The 20,345-nt window shown below is 42.0% G+C and overlaps 1 protein-coding gene across 1 annotated transcript in view; it reads right to left on the reverse strand.

Moving 5' to 3' along the window:
• Nucleotides 1-20,345, reverse strand: part of TSNARE1 (t-SNARE domain containing 1) — a 262,831-nt gene that overhangs the window by 121,083 nt on the left and 121,403 nt on the right. The window contains exon 5 of the mRNA XM_051971168.1: nucleotides 4,788-4,878. Within this exon, the coding sequence (XP_051827128.1) occupies nucleotides 4,788-4,878 (91 nt within the window). The remainder of the gene's footprint in view (nucleotides 1-4,787; nucleotides 4,879-20,345) is intronic.

Genomic DNA, 20,345 nt, shown 5'->3' on the forward strand with positions numbered 1-20,345 from the left:
GAATAGATGAGAGGCACTCCTCTGCTCAATAGGCATCCTTAGGCTACTGACTTACCATTGCTCACTATCACTATTCATTCCATCCTAGAAAACCAAAGGGATTCTGGAACCTGAACTTGTGCCATTATTTCCAAAAATAAAGCCTTGATGGACTGAATAGGATTGAATTGTTTAATGCCAGAAGAATGCTACAAGAAGCACTGGCAAAACACAGGTCTGAGACTGTCAATATTCATAGTTACTAGTGGTATCTCTTAGCTCAGATTTATAAAGGATCACAACTCCAGAACCAGGAGGGGCCTTGAGGCCATCCAACCTTCTCATTCAAAAAAACGAGGAAACAGATGTTGGAGGGGATGTGGTAAAGCTGGAACATTCATGTATTGTTGGTGGAGTTCTGAACTGATCCAAACACTCTGGGGAGCAATTTGGAACTGTGCCCAAAGGGCTATCAAACTGTGTACACCTTTTGACCCAGCAGTGTTACTACTGTGTTCTGTTATCCCAAAGAGATTTTAAAGAAGGCAAAGGGACCCGTATGTGCAAAAATGTTTGTGGCAGGTCTCTTTGTAGTGGCCAGAAACTGGAAACTGAGTGTATGCCCCTAAGTTGGAGAATGGCTGAATAAACTGTGGTATATGAATATTATGGGATATTATTGTTCAGTAAGAAATGACCAACAGGATGATTTCAGAAAGGCCTGGAGAGACTTACATGAACTGATGCTGAGTGAAATGAGCAGAACCAGGAGAACACTGTACTCAGAAATAATAAGTTTATATGATAATCAATTGTGATAAACTTGGCTCTTTTCAACAATGCGGGGATTCAAGACAATTCCAATAGACTTGGATAGAAAATGACATCTGCATCCAGAGAAAGAACAACAGAAACTGAATAGGAATCAAATCAGCATTCTCACCTTTTTCTGGTTATTGTTTGTTTTCTTGTTTTTTTTTTCTTTTGATTTGCTTTTTCTTGTGCAATAGCATGATGAATATGGAAATATGTTTAGAAAAACTATGCATGTTTAATTTATATCAGGTTGCTTGTTATCTTGGGGAGCGGGAGGAGAGAGGATGGGAAGAAAATTTGGAACAAAAGGTTTTGTAAAAGTGAATGCTGAAAACTATCTTTGCATATATTTGGAAAAATAAAATACTATTTAAAAAAATTAAAAATAAGGAAACATGCTTGGAGAGGTTAAATGATTTGTATTGTGTCAAAGAAGTAAGAAGGATCAGTCAGGAGTCAAACGCTATTCCACTGACTATAGTTAGTCTTTCTTTGTTTTAAAATAATTCCTTTTTTAAATTAACAAATCTACTTTCTTTCCCACCTCTTACCCCATTAAAAGGGGGAACAATTTTAACAATAATACATAATTTTAAAAATGCCCTGATTATACACAAACATATGTGTATTTTACTATATATATATATATATATATATATAGTAAATACATATATATGTATGTATGCACGCATATACATACACACCTATATATATGTTTCTCTGGCAAGAAGTAGGTACCATGTTGCATCATTTTCTTCCTCTGGATTCATGAATGGTCATTGTGTTGATCAAAGTCTTTCAAAGTTGATTCTTGTTTTATAGCATTGCTATTATTGTATTATTTCTCCTAATTCTCCTCCTTTTCATTCTCCATCAGCTTATACAATTCTTCAAAATACGTTGCTTTTATGATACTGATGTTATAATATAAATTGTTCTTCTGGTTCTGCTCACTTCACCCAGCACCATGTCTCTTTGAAACCATTTATTCCTTCATTTCTTACATCATATTCACATTCCATCACATTCATATACCACAGTTTGTTTCACCATTCCCCAATTAGGGGCATTCCCTTTAATTTCTTTCTTTTTCTTTATCTTTCTATCTCTCTCTCTCTCTCTCTCTCTCTCTCTCTCTCTCTCTCTCTCTCTCTCTTTGCTAACCACTAAAAGCGGGGCTAAGAATATTTTTGTAAATAAAAGATCTTTTTCTACTTCTTTGATGTCTTTTAGGTATAAGTCTAGCATCAGACAAGTTAAGTCAAAGGGCATATGCTGTTTGGAAATATTATATACATTATATATGTCATTGCAAATTTCTTTCCAGATTGATTAGAATTCCTTCCTGGGTCCAATAATCAAGACATCCAAGTCCCTGTTTTCCTATATTCCCTCAAAATGTTTCCTTTTTTTGTCAATTTTGCCAATTTAATGGATGTGAGGCAGACCTTCAGAACTGCTTTAATTTGTTGTTACTGTTAATCATTTTCAGTTATGTCTGACTCTTTTTCACACCATTTGGGGTTTTCATAACAAAAATAACTAGAGTGGATTGCCATTTCCTTCTCTAGCTCATTTGACAAATGAGAAAACTGAGGCAATTAGATTAAGTAACTTGCTCAGGATCATACAGCTAAGTGTCTGAGACCTGATTTGAACTCGGGAAGAGGAGTCTTCCTGATACCATACTTGGCACTCTTACCTACTGTACCACCTAGTGGCTTTTGCTTTAATCTGAATTTCTCTCATTAGTGATTAGGAGCATTTTTTTTCCCCACCTAACTATAGCTACCCTAAATTTCTTCTCTTGAGAATTTCATGACACAGGACTATCTTAGACCACTTATCAATTGAGAAATAGCTTTTATTTTTTTTTTAATTTGATTCCATTCCTTAGATATCTTGGAAATAAGACCTTTCTCAGAGAATCTTACAATAAAGATATTTTTTCTCCAGCCATATTCTTTTCCTTTTAATCTTAGTTTTATTGAATTTATTTATGCAAAAAATTTTAATTTGATGTAATCAAAATGAACCATTTTATCTTCTGTGATTCTCTCTATTTCCTTTTTGATTGTGAATTTTTATTTAACTACAAATCTGATAGGTAATTTTTCCATGTTTCTCTAACTTACTTATGGTGTGACCTTTTATATCTTGTTCACATATTTATTCAGAGTTTATCTTGGAATATGGTGTTTAGTGTTGTTCTAAATCCCATTTCTGCCAAAACCCGGCCAATTTCCCCAACATTTTTTCAAATAGTGAGTTTTTAATTAGTAATTGAGGTCTTTCTGCTTATCAAACACTAGACTACTAAGTGATTTGCTTCTCTATGTTGTGAACTTAATCTGTTCAAATAATTGACCTGTTTTGCCATGTAGTATATAGTTTGAGACCTGGCTCTGAAGGACCACAGCTTGCAACTATGACTTGTATATTTGTCTATGTGCACGCCCTCTCTTTCCCCTGGTAAAATGTAATTTCCTAGAAATCAAGGACTGTTTTGTTTTTGTCTTTTAAGTCTCTGCACATAGTGGACACTTACTAAGTATTTGCTGATCAATAGACTAATCTCTCTCTCTCTCTCTCTCTCTCTCTCTCTCTCTCTCTCTCTCTCTCTCTCTCTCTTTCTCTCTCTCTTTTTCTCTTTCTCTCTCTCTCTCTCCCCATAACTGTGAAGTGCTCAACTAGCCCATAGCAGTAGAAAGCCATCAAAATGGGGTTGCATTTCCTAATGGACCATAAATTCTGTGTTAAGTGCACAAAGTTCTCCAGGCTATTATTTAAACACCAACTTCAGGCATGAAGCTATCATGGCATCAGAGTGCCCTGGCAGTTTGCAATACAGCAGAACACTAGGGTAAGAGCCCATCAATTCATCATTAAACAACATAGGTGATCCTACAGCAAAAGCCATGACTTTTCTGAGCCTCCATTTTCTCCTCTGTAAAACAGGGAACAGTTAGCTTATTTCTAAGGCCTCTTAAGGTTATGAAATTTTGTGATCATGTATAGGTCCATCACTTTTTATTTCAGGTTCACACAATGTTTTAGAATTTTTCAACACAAATGTTTTAGAATTTTTCAAGAATTTCAAGAGTAGAATTTTTCAAGAATTTTCAAAGAGTAACCAGGTTCCCCATCTCTGATCTAAATCATCTATTCCTCCACAAGCGGCTGAATCATAAAGCTCCAATCCTGTTTACCACAGTGTTAGATGGTTTTATGTGGATGTTAACAATAATTAGATAATGGTGACTTGAGGATGGTGCTCTATGGTCATTATGATGGTGAAGACAGCATTAATGTTTGCATCGTGAGCAAACAATGATGATGATGACTTCTTTTTCCAGATAGATAGGGTAGAAAAGATCATGGCAGCACACTTAACAGTTCAGACCAAATACGATCAATATCTGAAAATAAAGTGAATCCAACATCTCAGCATGGATAATGGCTGCCCTACCTCCTTACAGAATGAGGGAACATAACTAGAAATCTATTCATTTGAAAAACTCCTAAGGGTCTTATGTGGCCATAGACTAAAGAGGTCTCACCAGGATGAAATAGTTGCCCTTTTTTAAAAATTTGATTCCAGATTGCCCATATAGGAGAATGCCCATAACAAAGTGTGGGATTGTCTTAATGAACAAAGGCCAGTAATTTACCAGGAAGTGTTTCAAGTCAATTTAAAGGCAAACTTTCTAACACTCCTAGCTGACCCAAAATCGAATGGGCTTTCTAAGAAGAGTGAGTTTCCCATCCCTGACTGTTTAAGCAGAGGCTGAATGACATCTTGGCAGGTGGCTAATGAAAGTGATTCCTGCACCAGGTGGGAAGTTGTTCTAGGCATCTTCTCGGGTCCCTCACCCCTTGACTGGTTCTTTGGGGTTGACAGGAAGGCCCCAAACTGAGTCTCCCCCTCCAGACCCACCTTCCCGATGTTGGGGGGTCAGACTCCCATGTAGTGCTCTGACCATGGCACGTACCTGAGACAAGCCCCGCGTGAGCTCTGACAGCTGCTTGATGGTACTGACGCTGGCACAGATGGTTTTATTGGTCTCTTGCTGTGATGCATGCCTGAGGAGCAAGGGGCAGAATGTCCAAGAGAGGCAGAAGTAGTGAAGAGAGATTGGAAGGAGACACATAGATGCACATCAGTATAGGGAGACAGAAACAAAGGGATGGGAAAGGAGATGGAGCACAATAACAGAGAAGAACATTGAGATAAAGATAAAGTGAAACAAAGACAGAGACAGAGAGAGACGGAGACACACACACACAGAGAGAGAGAGAGAAAGAGAGAGAGAGAGAGAGAGAGAGAGAGAGAGAGAGAGAGAGAGAGAGAAGAAAGAGTAATACAGAAATGGAGAAAAACATAAGGGGAGACAGAATGACACAGATGGAAGGAAGAGATATTAGAAAAGGAGAATTAAGGATAAGGAAAGGGGGGAAAGGTAAGTGAGGAGGAAAGAGGAAAGGGAAATAGAAGAAAAGGGTAGAGAGAAAGATTGAGGGAATCAGAGAGAGTTTGGACAAAGAGAGAGAAGTGAACATTTACAACTGAATTTCCAGGCCAGGGATGTTGAATTGGGGTTCCCCTACTAATAGGAGTGGCATTACCTATGGAAGGTGATTCTTCAGGTTTGCAAATAGCCAATACCAACTCCCTTCCCCTTGTACGTATAGCAAGATCTGGGTGAACAGCTGCTGTGATTGTTAGCAGGGCCGGAGTCCAAATGGAATCATCCCTCTTAGCTCTGCCTTCAAACTTGCCTTTATTCTAATCCTATACAGTTTTTCTCTCAATACCTCATAGGCCTTCCCTCTCTGCTTCTTTGGCTTCCCCATCAATCCCAACTGTGGAACACAGGCCTGCAACTGATCCTGGAATTCAGAATCTACCACTATGTATTCTTGAGTAAAAGAGTGCTTGGCCCAGAATCAGGAAGACCTAAGTTCAAATCCAGCCTCAGACACATATTAGCTGTGGAATCCTAGGCAAATCTCTTAATTTGTTTGCTTCAGTTTTCTCATCTATAAAATTGCAAAAATAATAAAACCTATGTCCCAGGATTGTTGTGAGGATCTGATGAGAAAAACTGTAAAATGTAAATCAGCACAGTATCTGGCACATAAGTATATATAAAAGTTAGTAATTATGATGATGATGATGATGATAAGGATACTTGCATTGGAAATCAGGAGTTCTGGGTTCTGGTCCTGGTTCTTGACTCATATTTTACTGAAAAAAAAATGAGACCATTCCCAGAGAGCTCTTATTTTTCCCCATATTCCATAATTCACACAATTCAAATGCCTGCCTTTACTATCTCCTCTGTCATCCTTATTTATATGAAGAAGTAGGCCCCTTCTTGGCCAAAGCAAAGTCCTCTACCTGCAAAGGTGAACCCATTCCATCCCATCCTCTCCAGCAGTTGTGCCCTCTAAAATCCCTGCTTTCTCAATCATTTTTCATTATTCCCTACCTACTGAATGCTTCCCAATTGCTACAAAATCCCCATGTCTCCTCCATCCTCAGTACTCGATCCATTCACCCCCAATGTATACCATCACCCATAAAGCCCAGATTAAGAACTCCTGGTTTAAAGCACGCTCTTCAGTCAGATGCGACATTTTGTGAGGGATTTTTATGTATTTCAGTGTTGGGCAACCAGAATGATACAAGGTCTACAAATTATGTCTTCTCGATTGTAGGATCATTTCAAACAAGGTGAGCCTGAGGGATTATTTTATTTAACCAGCTCTTTATTTTGCAGATGAGAAAACTGAAACCTAGACAGGTCAAATGGTGGCTTTTTCAAGAATATACATGTAGTAAATGGCTAAGCTTGTTTCTGAACCCAGAGCCTCACACTTCAAATTTAGTGTGTATCCAACTAAATCAGGTTGCAAATAAAGGAACTGTATCTGTTAGCTATAAGAAGAGAAGACTTAAGGACTCATGATCAGTTGTTTCAAATATCTGATAAGAAATCAGAAAGAGGAGCAATAAAGGAAGCTACTAGGTGGCAGATTCTGGCTCTTACCATAAATAAGCAGTTCCTAACAATCAGGGCTATTCAACAATAGCATAGGCTGTTGTAGGGATATAGCAGAGATAACTTCTATTTAAATGTGGATTGGATCAGATATTCAAGGTCCACCTCTAAAGTTTTGTGATTTCTCCACTCAAATAATTCATTTATCCATTCAATCATTTACTTAATCCTTCATTCAACCAATTTCTCAAATTATATTCATTTGTGCAATCACTCAACAGCTCTGTACAAAGTACCTAACCTTCTATACAGAACTTGTTTGCAACAGGAAAGATGCTGTGTGTTGTCTCCCCCATTAGTTTGTGATTTCCTCAAAGATAGTGATTATCTTTTGCCTGTCTTTGTAACCTCAGCTCTTAGCACTGGGTCTGGCACAAAATACGTGCTTAAAACATGCTTGTTGACTGCTGTTATCTGAGAGAAGAAAAAAATGGCATCGTTCCCACCCTCCAGGAGTTCATTCCCAGAATCAGAGTTGGAAGACGAATGATATTCAGATGGAGGGGAATACCATAACTGGAGCAGCAGGTGGAGAATGAATCTGTCATGGAAAGGAAGGAGCCTATGCAGTGTGTGTGTGCTGAGGGAAGGAAGACAGAGAATTAGAAAAGCAAGATACAAACAGGCTATAGAAAGCATTAACTGCCAGGTTAAACTTTTGTGAGAAGAAGCAACTTCCTATTTCCCAGCCCTGATCTATTTCCTGGATCTCTGGCCATGGGCAAGTCAATAATCCTCTCCAAGCCTCAGTTTCCTTATCAGTAATGGGCAATAATTATCATGCTACCCCCCTCAGAGGGCTATGCTGAAGAATCTTCTTCTGTTGTGTCCCACTCTTTGTGATTCCATTTAGAGTTTTCTTGGCAGAGGTATTGAAGTGGATGATGAGGAAACAAAGGTCACAAAGCTTAAATTCTTTTTTTTTCTTTTCTTTCTCTTTTTTTTTTCTTTTTCTTTTTTTCTTTTCTTTTCTTTTTTTTTTTTTTTTTTTTTTTTTTGCTGAGGCAATTGAGTTTAAGTGACTTGCCCAGGTCACACAGCCAGGAAGTATTAAGTGTTTGAGACCAGATTTGAACTCAGGTCCTCCTGACTTCAAGGTTAGCTACCTCAAAGTCCCAGTCACACAGCTCAGTAAGTATCTGAAGTCAGATTTGAGCTCCGGAAGATGACTCTTCCTGGTCCGGTGTTCTGTGCATTAGGGTGCCAGCTAACTGCACATCCCGTGCTCTGTTAAGTGCTGGAGAGATGGGGTCGCTGATGTATTTTATTGTTGCTGTTATTCCCTGTAACCTGTCTCAGGGATCTGGCTGAGGGTCCACAGAGAAGCCCAAAATACTTCCAATGGATGAGTCTCCACACCCACACCCACACCCACACTGTCCAGCAACTGCTGGAGCCTTCAGGCCAAGCAAAGGGAGAAGACTCACAGGAGGACAGTCATCCTCCTAGTTCCAGTCAGATCAGGCCAGGAGTAGTAACAATAGGTGACACTTTACAAATAACACTTTTGTAGCACTTTGAGATTCGCTAAAAACTTTGCTCATAAGGTAGGTGGTGAAAGCTTTATTCAGCCCAATTTAAAGATGAGGAAACTGGGGTTGAGAGAGAGAGAGAGAATCTTACACAAGGCCACAGAGCTAAGGAGCACAAGAGACGAGAGCTGAATTCAGGTTTCCTGACTCCATATCCAGCACCCACCCAAAGTGCATGCAGCAGGCACTCGATATGTGTTTGTTGTCGCTGTGAATGTCGTCCCATTTTGCAGAACAGGGATGGTGGAGCTTTGGAACTACAAAGCAGTAGTAAGACTTTGATTCCAGGCCAAATTCTAGACTGTATTATTAAAAGGATGACATAGAAGAGGAAATGAGAATCACTTAGAGACCATGTGAGTTTATCAAAAATAGGTCACATCAGACTAACCTCAATACTTTTTATGAGATTGTTACTAGATCAGGGGAATGCCACCAACACAGAATGCCTGGATTTTAACAAAGCATCTGACAGTGTCTTATGTTATTCTGTTGGGGATGGTGAAAAGATGTGAATCTGATTATGCGACAGTTAAGTCAATTCATTAAAGGCTGAATAGTCAAAAGTAAAGAATCATTATTGATGGCAAGAGTTCTCCAATGGAGAGTCCCAAAGATCTGCCCTTTTCCATGTGCAGCTTAATAAGACGTAAGCTCATGTCCTACTAAATTTTAGGTAGAGAAGAGTTATCACAATGGATGAAGGAGCTGGGATCCAAAAAGATCATGACAGACTGGAATGACAAGCTAAATCATATAAGATGAAATTAATACAAAAAGGTGTCAAGTCCTATACTTAGTTTAGAAAAAAACAAAAAACAACTACAGATATTCAGGGTGGCCAGACAAGAGTTTGTGTGAAAAGTAACTGGGAGTCTGAGTGACCACTGATTTTAAATAGGTCAACAGCAAAATGTGCCAAAATATAAGGCCAAAAATAAGGTGGGGAGGGGAGTTAGTGTATCTTTAATTAAATTAATCAAAGCATAGAGTCCACAAAGATGGCGGTGATAAGAGTGCTGTACTAAGCCCCTGGAAGACACCCTCTGGAGAACTGTGTTCACTTCTGGACCCAATGTTTTGGGATCAGTGACAAGCTAGAAAGTGTCCAGAGAAAGAGGACCAAGATGGAGGATGGGCAAAAGAATGAGGAATGGCGGACTTGGAGAGGAGAAGACTTAGCGAAGAAATGCCGCCTTCAAATGTCTGGAGGGCAGAAGAATTAGACATCTTCTTGGCTCTGACAGGGCAGAAGGAGGAGCAAAGGGAGAAGCTGAAGAAGCAAGTGTTAGCCACTGAATGAAGGGATGATTTCTTCCCAATCAGAGCCAGCTAAAAGTGAAAAGGGCTGCTTCAAATGATAGGGAGCTCGTCAGTGGAGGAGCCTCGGTAAGTATTGGACAGAGATGCTAATAAGAAGATTCCTGACCAGGTGTGTGTTGGACTGAATATCCTCTAAGGACCCTATAATTCCAAGATCCCACAGATAACAGCCCAGAAAGCTCACGCTACGGAGTAGAAGAATACATATATGAGACGCTGAAATGGGGGGCAGAAGAGGGAAGTAGCACTGGACTAGATTCCATGTTCATGAACTGGCTAAATTGGCTCCCCTGCATTTAGTTCTGCCAGGAAAGAGGAACAAGGAAGCCACTCAAGGAAAGTAATAGTTTTGTGAGGAGAATTATTTGGGGGGGGGGAAGGGGGAAGACTGAGGAGAGCAGTCTAGCAGCACAGAGAGGTAGATGCACAGAGACAGTAATCAAGGGAAGGAGTCGAGATCCTGATCTGTGGGGGACGGAGAATGCAAGGGACTTCTTCTCTTGCACCACTGGCATTGAACCACCACCACCTTCAGGGGCAAATTGGAAACGGGCATTTTATTCTCCCAAAGGGTCTTTCTAGGGAAGGGGCAGCGTCAGAGCTCCCACTAGTGAGGTTGTTTTTTTGTTTTTGTTTTTGTTTTTAATATGAATGGATCCCTTTCATCAGGGATCAGGACTGAGCTTGCTGCTCAATTAGTTTAGATACATAATAATAGTCAACATTTATGGATTATAGAATATGTTATATACTATGCACCAGTTAATAAATCAGGAAACGGAGGCAAACAGGACTAAGTAACATGTCAGGGTCACACAGCCAGCAAGCTTCTGAGGCCACATTTCAACTCCGGCCTTCCCGACTTCAGGCCCAGCACCCTAATCCACTGCACTATCCAGCTGCATGGCTTGGGGCGAGGTACTTTGATTCTAAGCATTTCCACTGCTTCCTCTGTAAAACTGGAAAGGTAACAATGAATTACTTCCCTTAAAGATAATGGGAGGAAGGTCTTCTGGAGATCTGAAAGCACTAGAGACACATGGGTTAATTCTGAATGCTCTGAAAGGGATTCCTGTCCCAGTAAGGGATGGGTTTGCAGTCACTAACAAAGGCCTGTGCCCACTCTGAGAACTCAGACCCACAGAGACAGGCGAGACGTTGGTGCTTTCCTAATCTGCTCATTTTACAGATGGGAGAAAGGAGGCTTGGGAAGGGCCAGGGCAAACCAAGTTCACACACCCGTCTTGGGGCCAGGTTTGAAGAAAACATGGGTTCCCCTGCTCCGGGGCCAGCCCCCAATCCCAGTTCTTTTCTGCTCTTCCCTGAGGAGGGAAGATGTCATCCGGAGAAGGTCTAACTGTGCATGGGGTGGGTGGCTGGGATTTCCAGCAGACTGACTTGTTTCACTCTGGGCCCAGAGGAGGAAAGCAGATGGCAGGAGTGGGATGTGCTTACTCAAGACATTCCAGCCACAGGAGGAGGAAAGGTGCTGTTTCCTGCCAGGCTCCCCTTCCACCGCCACTTGTCAGGCTCACCTGGTCTGACAAACTGGGGGTGCTGGGGATGGTGGCCCCCCTCCTGGAGGGCCAGCTCCAGCTTCTAGAAATACACCACTATTTAAAGGCAGGGTCCTGACGGCACCACGGGGCCCCAGTTCAGTTCCCAGGCCTGATCATTACCAGCCGTGTAGCTTCAGTTTCCTCATCTGTAAAATGAGATGATTTGATGAGATGAGATCCCTAAAACATCCTGCGATGAAAACAAAAGAAAACGACTGGCTAGCCACATGTTGGCTCCTCTCTAGTCTCAAGGATTCCTTGGATAGATGGATGGATGGAAGGATGGATAGATAGATAGATAGATAGATAGATAGATAGATAGATAGATATAGATATATTCTGGAATATATATATTTTAAATCAATTCAAATAATCCCATTAGGCACAGATTCACAAACCCTAATTGTTCTTCTACTGGGCAGAGAAAACAAAATAGACCTTCTGACCAAGCCCCCCACACCTCACATCTCCTACAATGAGTATTGAATTGAATTAGAATAAAGAATCACAGAAGTTAATTGATGATAGATGTTAAAGAGAAAATTCATTTGTAAAAATACTATGTGTCTGGGGTGGAGAAAGGATGTTTTTAAAAAATCAGAGAATGAACCTCAAGAGAAACAAACATTATTTGGGGATCATCTGCTCTTTGGGATCATCCACTGGCTCCCACAATCCTTGCAGATATGACTGCCTACTGATTGCAGAGCTGAGTCCTGCCATTTTAGATAGCCTTATAATTTCTTGGCTAGGAGGTCAAACTAAATAACCTCTGAGGCTTCTGACCAATTTAAGATTCTAAGATTTTGGTGATTCTAAGTTTTTATGATAGCAAAATTCTGAAAATACATAATTCTGAGATTTTACCATCCCTGAGTTTTTTCCTCTGTTGCTCCTTTTTGTTCCCCTTCCTCACCCACTTCCCACTGATCCTGTTCTTGGAAACCCTTTCAGGCTGCATTTTCTTAATTTAGCCTCCCTCTTCAAGATTCTTTATCAGCTCCCATTATCAAGGGCTTCATAATGAGTTCTTCTTTGTCTTTTGTCTGTAGTGTGGATAATCACTTCTCACACAAGTACCAAGTCTGGGCCTAGACTTGTCCCCATTAACAGTTCCACCCTTCATCTGCCAGGAAGAGAAAACCCTATCACAGCAATTTCCTCTCCTTCCTCCCAACTCTTCCCATTCCATTAAACTATGCCCACTCTGGCTGAAAGGCATGGAGGAAGAAGAGAGGGAAGGAAGAATGTAGGAAGGAAGAAGATAGAAAGGAAGAAGGAAAGAAGGAAGGATAGATGGAAGGAAGGAAGGAAGGAAGGAAGAGAGGGAGGGAAAGAGGGAGGGAAGGAAAGAGGAAGGGAGGAAGGAAGAAACTCCATTATGCATATCTCTTATGTTTATGTTTACTACCATAGTATAATAAATTGACCCATCCTATGGACCTATGTGTGTTTGTGGAAAAGTATGTCCCAGGTTTTGTGGAGAATATTTTGTACCAACTATTTTACTCTATAATCTTAGTAAATGCCATTGCAAAAATAAAAATCTACAAGCTAATTATTAGGAAGAAAACTTACTAATGGGGCCTCATAGCAGTAGCCACATACAAGTTTACAAGTTTTCTCTGAAAAACCTAAGAGTACTTAGCTGCAGCCCTTCTGAGGACTTACCCTGCCAATGCTAGTTTGGGGAGTGGTCCAGAGGGGGTTGCTATATCACATGATGTCATCTTAAAGAAACTCCTTGTGCTAGAGCCTAAAATATTTTCCCAATCAATCCTCTGGGCTAAATCATAGAACACGTCTAGAAGACATATGTATATAAATAGGTCAAGTGGATGAAGTAGGACATTTCTCAAACTTTCTCTAGCATCAGTTGTCTGAGTAATTACCAGCAGGTAAGTGTAAATGTGTATAGTTGGCAGAAGCTACAGTAGGTGAGAAAAAACACAAATGCAAAAATTAAGGCATAAAGATGAGAAGGGGAAGGAATCATACACATGAAAAGGATTATCATCAATCCTCAATGATAAAATAAGGGGATCAATAGCTGACAGCCTGATGCTAGTGATCTGCTGACATTCATAGCATCATGGAATTTGGAATTGAGAGAGACTTTAAAGAGTATCCTTTCCAACTCCTCATTTTTGGCAGATGAGGAAACTGAGGCAGAGAGAACAAACTTGCCCGATGTTATTCAAAAAGGAAACAAAGCCAGAACTTGGACCTGGCTCTTTTGACTCTACATAAAATGTCACCACTACCCTTGGGGCAAATTATGGTTAAAATGTTCACAGAATGGAATGCTCACAAAACTGTGAAAGTAGGGACTGTTCTTGTCTGTGAAAAGGAGTATTCAAGGAGACAGCATCTCATTTCTGCCTTGTCTGTCTGGATCTATCCTGCAGGGAGTAACAAAGACAACTATGAAAGTAGCCTCCCTTTAAAAGATAAGGAGGAGCATCACCCCATGAAGATTGGCCCAGATGAGAATGAATGAATGAACCTCTGGTTTGAGAATGTAGTCATGATATCATCCATATCTGTACTCCATCAGTATATGCTCAGGGAAAACAAGATGTATCTATACAGCTACTTTTCATACTCTTGGGCCATAGGAATGGTAAACATTCAAAAGGTAAGATGAGGAAAGGGATGTTCTAGACTCTAAGGCACTTGCTTCCAGAAAGAATCTAAGTGAGTGGAAGGAAAGGAAAATCTAAAAGGTTTTGTAACTCACTTCAGGTTATATAGCAGGGAATAGACAGAAATGCCATAGAAAATAACCTTTGGGAACTGTCATGGAAAATAGTTTGAAAATTCCTGTTTACTTGGTTATTATGAAATGTAATCATTTATCAATGTAAGTCTATATACATACCACGTAGGTATTTATTTGTTATTCCCCTATCCATCTATCTATTATCTCTGTTTATCTATCTGACTGTATCTATCTAGCCATTCAGCCATTCAGCCAGCCAGCTGGCCACCATCTACCTAGCTATCATAGTTATTTATCGATCTATCTGCTTATTTTTCCATTTATTTATTTATTTTAACCAGACCTTTATGACAAGGATGCTTCAGTGTTGGCAGAGCTAAACTGCTTGTAGAAATTCAAATACAATGATGAAGGCAGATGTGATTTAAAACAAACCAAAAATTAGCTTTCATAATAAAATTGCACTGACTGCAAGGGCAGATTTTTTTTTTAAACTACTTGCTACAATAATAAAAATATAACCAGGAGGTTTTCACATGAAATCACTCCTGGTCTTCACTGACATGAATCCTTGTCAGGATTCTTGTGACTGTGGGAACGCCTTTCCCCACTTACAGCCTCAGTTTCCTTTTCTGGAAAAATACCCCAGGAGTGGCAGCCTCAAAACTTCCTAAGTCCTCCTCTCAAATTCTTTGCCTCTTTTCTCCAACACAATTCTGCCCTGAATTCTTGTAAGGAAGCACAGGGGAGGACAGTTTCCCCCTCCTCCCCGGTCAGAAGGTCTGTTTTCCTTTCCAGGACCAATAGAAGAACAATTAGTGACTTATGTCTCTGCCGTCTACATTTTTGGAGGCTGTGTAGCAAGTTCCCCAGCTACCTTGGCCGAGGTGAGAGGACAGGGGGAACCAATTAGCGAAAGCTGGTGGTTTCCTAAAAGCTTTTGAAATCCTGTCCCTTTGGAAATCCTCAAGCACCAGATGGAATGAATAGTCGGGGCCAGTATAAAGCACTGATTTTGGGGGTTATTTTCCTCTTCTTTCTTTTTTGTTAAGGTTCCTTTTCATAATGGGCACAGGGACAAGATTGTGACATTACCATCCTGCACTTGGACTCCATGACAGTTCCCAGAAGTTATTTTTCTATGGTATTTCTATCTATTCCCTGCTATATAACATGAAGTGAGTTAAAAATCTTAGGGTCATATAGATTTCAGTCCTGAAGGGACCTTGGAAGCCTTCTCGTCTAACTTCCTCATTTCAGGGAAGAGGAAAATATGACCAAGTGAGTTGAACCGACTTACTCTCATCCTGCTTTCTGCTCTACAAAAGGGATGTAGTATTTGCACAATCTCCCTCCCAAGGTGGTTGTGAGGAAAGAGTTTTATTAACTCTAAAACCCCATGGAAAGGGGTCTTACTTATTCTTATTGTTACACAGGGACTGACAGGGTAGATGCCTACTGAATGGGCTGAATCGACTTGTTATTGCAGGAAATATCCCTCAAGAGCAAACCTACACCTTAAGTTTACCTTCCTGCAGCAGCCCAGGGCTGGAAGGATCTCTAAGACCATCTGACTCAATCCCAGCAGGAGTCCTTATCCCTGAGGATTCATCCAGTACTCATTCAAATAATAATAGCTAGCATTAATACATGGTTTTAAGGTTTATAAAGCATTTAATTTACCCTCACAATATCCCTGTGAGGTAGAGGTTGTCATTATCCTCATTTTACAGAAGAGGAAAAAGAGGCAGACATAAGTTATGTAACCTGTCAGGGGTCATGCAGTGTATCAGGATAGATCTGAATTCAAATCTTCCAGATTGAAGGCCCAGTGTTCTATACTACACTTGAAGACCTTCACTGATGGCAAGCTCTCAACTTCCCATGGCAACCCATTCCACCTTGGGGCCCTTAGAATATTCTCCCTTATTCTAATTAGAAGTTAGACTCCCTATGGCTTCTCTTAATTTCTTCTAGTTCTTCACAATGAGCCAAGTGTAACTTCTTCAGACGACCCTTCAAATTCCCATTTTACAGATGAAGAAACTGAGGCAGGCAGCGGCTGAATGACTTGCTAAGGATCATGCAACTAGTAAGTATATCAGGCTGGATCTGAATTCGGGTCTCCCTGATTCTAGGCCCAGTAGTGTTCTATGTGATCCACTTAAACTTTCTCTTCTCTAGGTAAAATGTCTCCAGTGTCTTCAAGCACTCCTAGGGACCAAGGTTTCTGCAATTCAGGCACTTCTCTGGTTTTGTCATCATCCTTTTTAAGACATAGCACTCAAAAATGGCTGCAGTATTCTATGTATTGCTGACCAAAGCAGAGGAGAGTAAGGCTATCACCTCCGTTCCGGGCACTACCCTTCTAATAAGACAGCAGGAGAATATGGTGGCTGTCATATACGAGTCGGACATCCCATTGGATAGAGCATTGAACCTGCAGTCAGGAAGTTCAGATCCTGCCTCAGCTACACCTACCGGCAGCTGAAAAGTCAGTCAGTAAACAAGAACTAACACATATTCTCTACCAGGCAGTGTGCTTAGTGCTGGGGTACAGATACAGTAAAAACAAACAGACAAAAAAACAAGTAGTTCTGGCTCTCAAGAAGTTCACGACCTAGTGTCAGCCCTAATTCTCCATTTTCTCCTCTTGGATGAAGGGATAACGATGGTTTGCAGGCTTGTGGTGAGCTCAGAGGCAGCACATGACACACCGGGAGGGCAGTGACTGGCACATGAATGGCCAGGGAGGCCTGAGTGCTATGGAGAGAGTATCAGACCCGGAGCTCAACGGTGGCTCAGACACTTAGGTCACTTACCCTCTTTGCCTCGGTTTTCTCATCTGTAAGATGAGCTAGGAAAGGAAAGAGCAGAGCCCTCCAGTATCTTGGCCAGAAAGCCTTGAATGGGGTCACAAAGAGTCGGAGGTAATGGAAACAGGTGAGCCACCTCTAAGCACTGCACCGAAGCTAGTGACCATCACTGGGGGCCGTGACCACTCAGCCAGCCCCCGATGCCCTCAGCGCACTGCCGGCCAGCGAGGAGAGAACGAGGGGCACTGTTTATGCCTTCCAGCCCCGTTGTTCTCGGACCGGGGCATCTCCCTAACGCGAGTGACCGTGATTGTTTGTTGTTCATTTATTTTTCAGTCATGTCTGACTCTTTAGGACTCCATTTGGATTTTTCTTGGCAAAGATACTGGAATGGTTTCTCATCTCCTCCAGCTTGTTTTACAGAAGAAGAAACTGAGGTTCAACATCATACAGCTAGTAAATGTCTGAGGCTGGATTTGAACTCAGGTTTTCGAGCCTCCCATTCTATCCACAGTACCACCAAGAAAGCCAGCCAGTTCCCCCAGATAACTGTTTTAAGTTGCAAAGCAAATGCCAGATCTGTATTAGCAGAAGTTTTCTCCCTGAGAATTTCTTATACCAATGAACTCATAGATCTATTTTTTTTTTAAAATGTGATAAATGACCTCTCCTGAGTATGCAGTACTTTTCAAGGAAAGGATAAGTCCATGCTCTCATTTCACCTTGCCAATAGCCAAGGCAGGCAGGGAGGAGAGAGGGCACGGATTATTCTCCACATCTTATAGAAGCTCAGCAGGGGAAGTAATTTACCCAGGGTCACAGAACAAATCCGGGACAGAGCTAGTTCTGGAATGAGAATGCAGGTCTCCTGACTCCCAGGACCAGAATTTCTTCTATTCCACTATTTTCTCCCAAAGCCCTTCAGAGATGGGGGTTTCCTAGTCTCCCCTGCCTTCTGGGCCAGCCAGTAATGATCCCCCTTCCTCAAAAAGTAATCCTCCACTGAGTCTAACCCAAGTTCCTCTCACTGGAGCTTCCAGCCTATTCTGTCTTGACCTCAATGGAGACCAGAACCATAATAAAAAATAGTAATTAATCAATCAGTTATAGAGTGCTTTTTACAAAGCATTTCCCTAAAAGTAGTGCTAATAATGATTGATAGTATTTATTATGTGCCAGACACTTTACAGTTATTATCTCATTTGAGCTTTACAACAAACCTGGAGGTAGGTCTTATTATTAGTTCCATTTAACAGATGAAGAAACTGAAATAAATGGAGATTAAGGGACCTGCCCCAAGGTGACATAACTCATAAGTGTCTGGGGCTAGCGATGGACCCCATCCCAAGCAGTGGGATCACAGCACTCATCCCCTTGAGTCTCCTCGCCCAAACCCAATCCCGTAAGTCACTAAGGTTCTGGGTTCTACTTGTTCCCATCAGCCTCCTCCTTTCTCGTCACGCAGCCAGCAGCCAGACCTTGCATTCCCTTGGTCTCCCTACGTTCCCCACTGCCTCCACTCTCTCCCCAATCCCAGACACCCTGCAGCCATCCCAGCTAACCCAGCTGCTAGCTACTGTAGCGAGGTTAGGTTTTTAACTCAGTTATGACGAGTGCGTGGCTTTCCATCCCCTTTAGCTCACAGACCAATGACTCCCCAGAGGACCTACAGGCTAAAGTAAAGACCTTCCTCAGCTGTTCCAGGTCCTACAGGCCAGACCCAGTCCCAGCACTCTCTTCAGGCTTTCTCCTCCTGGGGTCCTTCATGGGCACTGCCCTCCATATAAAACAGGCAGGGTAAAGAGACTGGAAATCTACCCACTCTAACATTCTAGTCTGATCTCCCAGGCAGGACAGCACAGGGTGAGAGCATACGGGCAGCACCCAGAGGCCGGGGGGCCCAAAGACAAGGCTCTCTCAAAGTGCTGCCAGGCTGGGCCACCACTTTCTCTCTCCCTCTAGCACTGGTCTGGCAGAAAAGGTGAGCACAAACAGCTGAGGCGGTGATTTAGCTAAGCCTCTGCAACTGAGCATTTCACCAGAGCAGTCCCACAAAGTCCTTTATCACTCTGAACAGCAGGAAGCTTCTGGAGAGGTAGGGTGAGAAGGGTCCCTAATCCAGGAGGCAGCTTACAAACATGGCCCAGCTCTCCATCATCACTGCAAAGAGAGTAATTCAATTGTAGCATCAGAATTCCTTATTTTTAAAAAAGGATTTTAATGTCCCTCCAAAAGATCTATGTATTTCCATCTCAAAGTATAACAAAGAAGCACTTTTAAAATTTATGAAGCACTCCCTCTCACAACTCTGAGAATCATTATCTCCATTTTAGGGTTGCTGAGCTAGGACTAGGACCTCAAAAGTTGCCTAGTCCATCCCCTCGGCCATGGAAGCGCAATGCCTTGCAGAAGGCATTAAATATCAGGGGTCCTCTGGTCCCAGAGCACTGTCTGCAGAGGGCTCCTCGGCCACATGCGCCAGGAAGTGTTGGAGACTTCAGCACACTGTTTTTACTGCTGCTGATTTTTTGGGGGTGGAGGCACCCCCTCCCCGTGCTCCTACGAGCTAGGAGCATGTTGGGAGGAGAGAGGGAGGGAGCAGCCGGTGAGGTCAGGTTCTGCCACAGAGCATCTCTAGATCATGAGCTCTGGAGACGTTCTCTATCATTCCTGAAGTCCAGCGTGGGTCCTTCCCTCTGGAAGCCCCAGGCCACGGAGTTCCCCCCACCCCTGTCTCAGTCCCCTGGGTTCTCTACCCCCAGAGGGCTAATGACTGCACAGTTTGGCAGGGGAAGGGTCAGAGTCTCCTTTATATGAAAAGAAAAGGGATTGTCAAAAAGGGCAGGGGCCAGGCCTCCAGCTTCTCCCATGATTCCAACATAGGCTGGCACAAAAGACAGGAAATTAATCTTGTCGAAATGAACCAAAGACACCAAGATAAAAAAGAAAGAGCTGCTGCTCATTGAGTCACGGGTTCAAAAACCAGTCACTTCACTTAGTTATATAATAATGAGCAAGTCATCTGTCCCAATCTCAGTTTTCTCATGCGCAGAACTGGGTAAATACCAACAATACTGCTCTGCTTTCAGGGTGCAGTGAGTAAAACGCTTTGTAGACTTTAAAGTACCATCCAAAGACAAACTGTTTTTAGCACCGTTTAGTAGCGTTTACTACTGATAGTAAACGTGGGCTTAGTGCTGCTGCAGGGGTAGTGGGGTGATAATTCTTCTTCCTGCCCGGCAGCTAGATGGCTCAGTGACAAAGCCCTGAGTGTGAATCTGGCTGCGACAGGAGGGCAGGGCTCCAAGCTGTGTGACCCCGTGCAAAAGACGCCTCGCTCCGATTCCTCATTTGTGATAGAAGATAAATAACGGCACCTGCTTCCCAGGGATGTTACGAGAATGAGATGAGGTAACTGGCATGAGGTGCTTTGCAAACCTCATGCTTGTTCGGGCTCCTCTCTTGTTATTCCCGGTGTCCTCTGCCGGATGATCGTCTCCGCTGGGCCCTCTCTTCTCCCTGCACCCTCTGGG

This window comes from Antechinus flavipes, chromosome 1 (assembly GCF_016432865.1).
Source record: "Antechinus flavipes isolate AdamAnt ecotype Samford, QLD, Australia chromosome 1, AdamAnt_v2, whole genome shotgun sequence".
Lineage (NCBI taxonomy): Eukaryota > Metazoa > Chordata > Mammalia > Dasyuromorphia > Dasyuridae > Antechinus > Antechinus flavipes.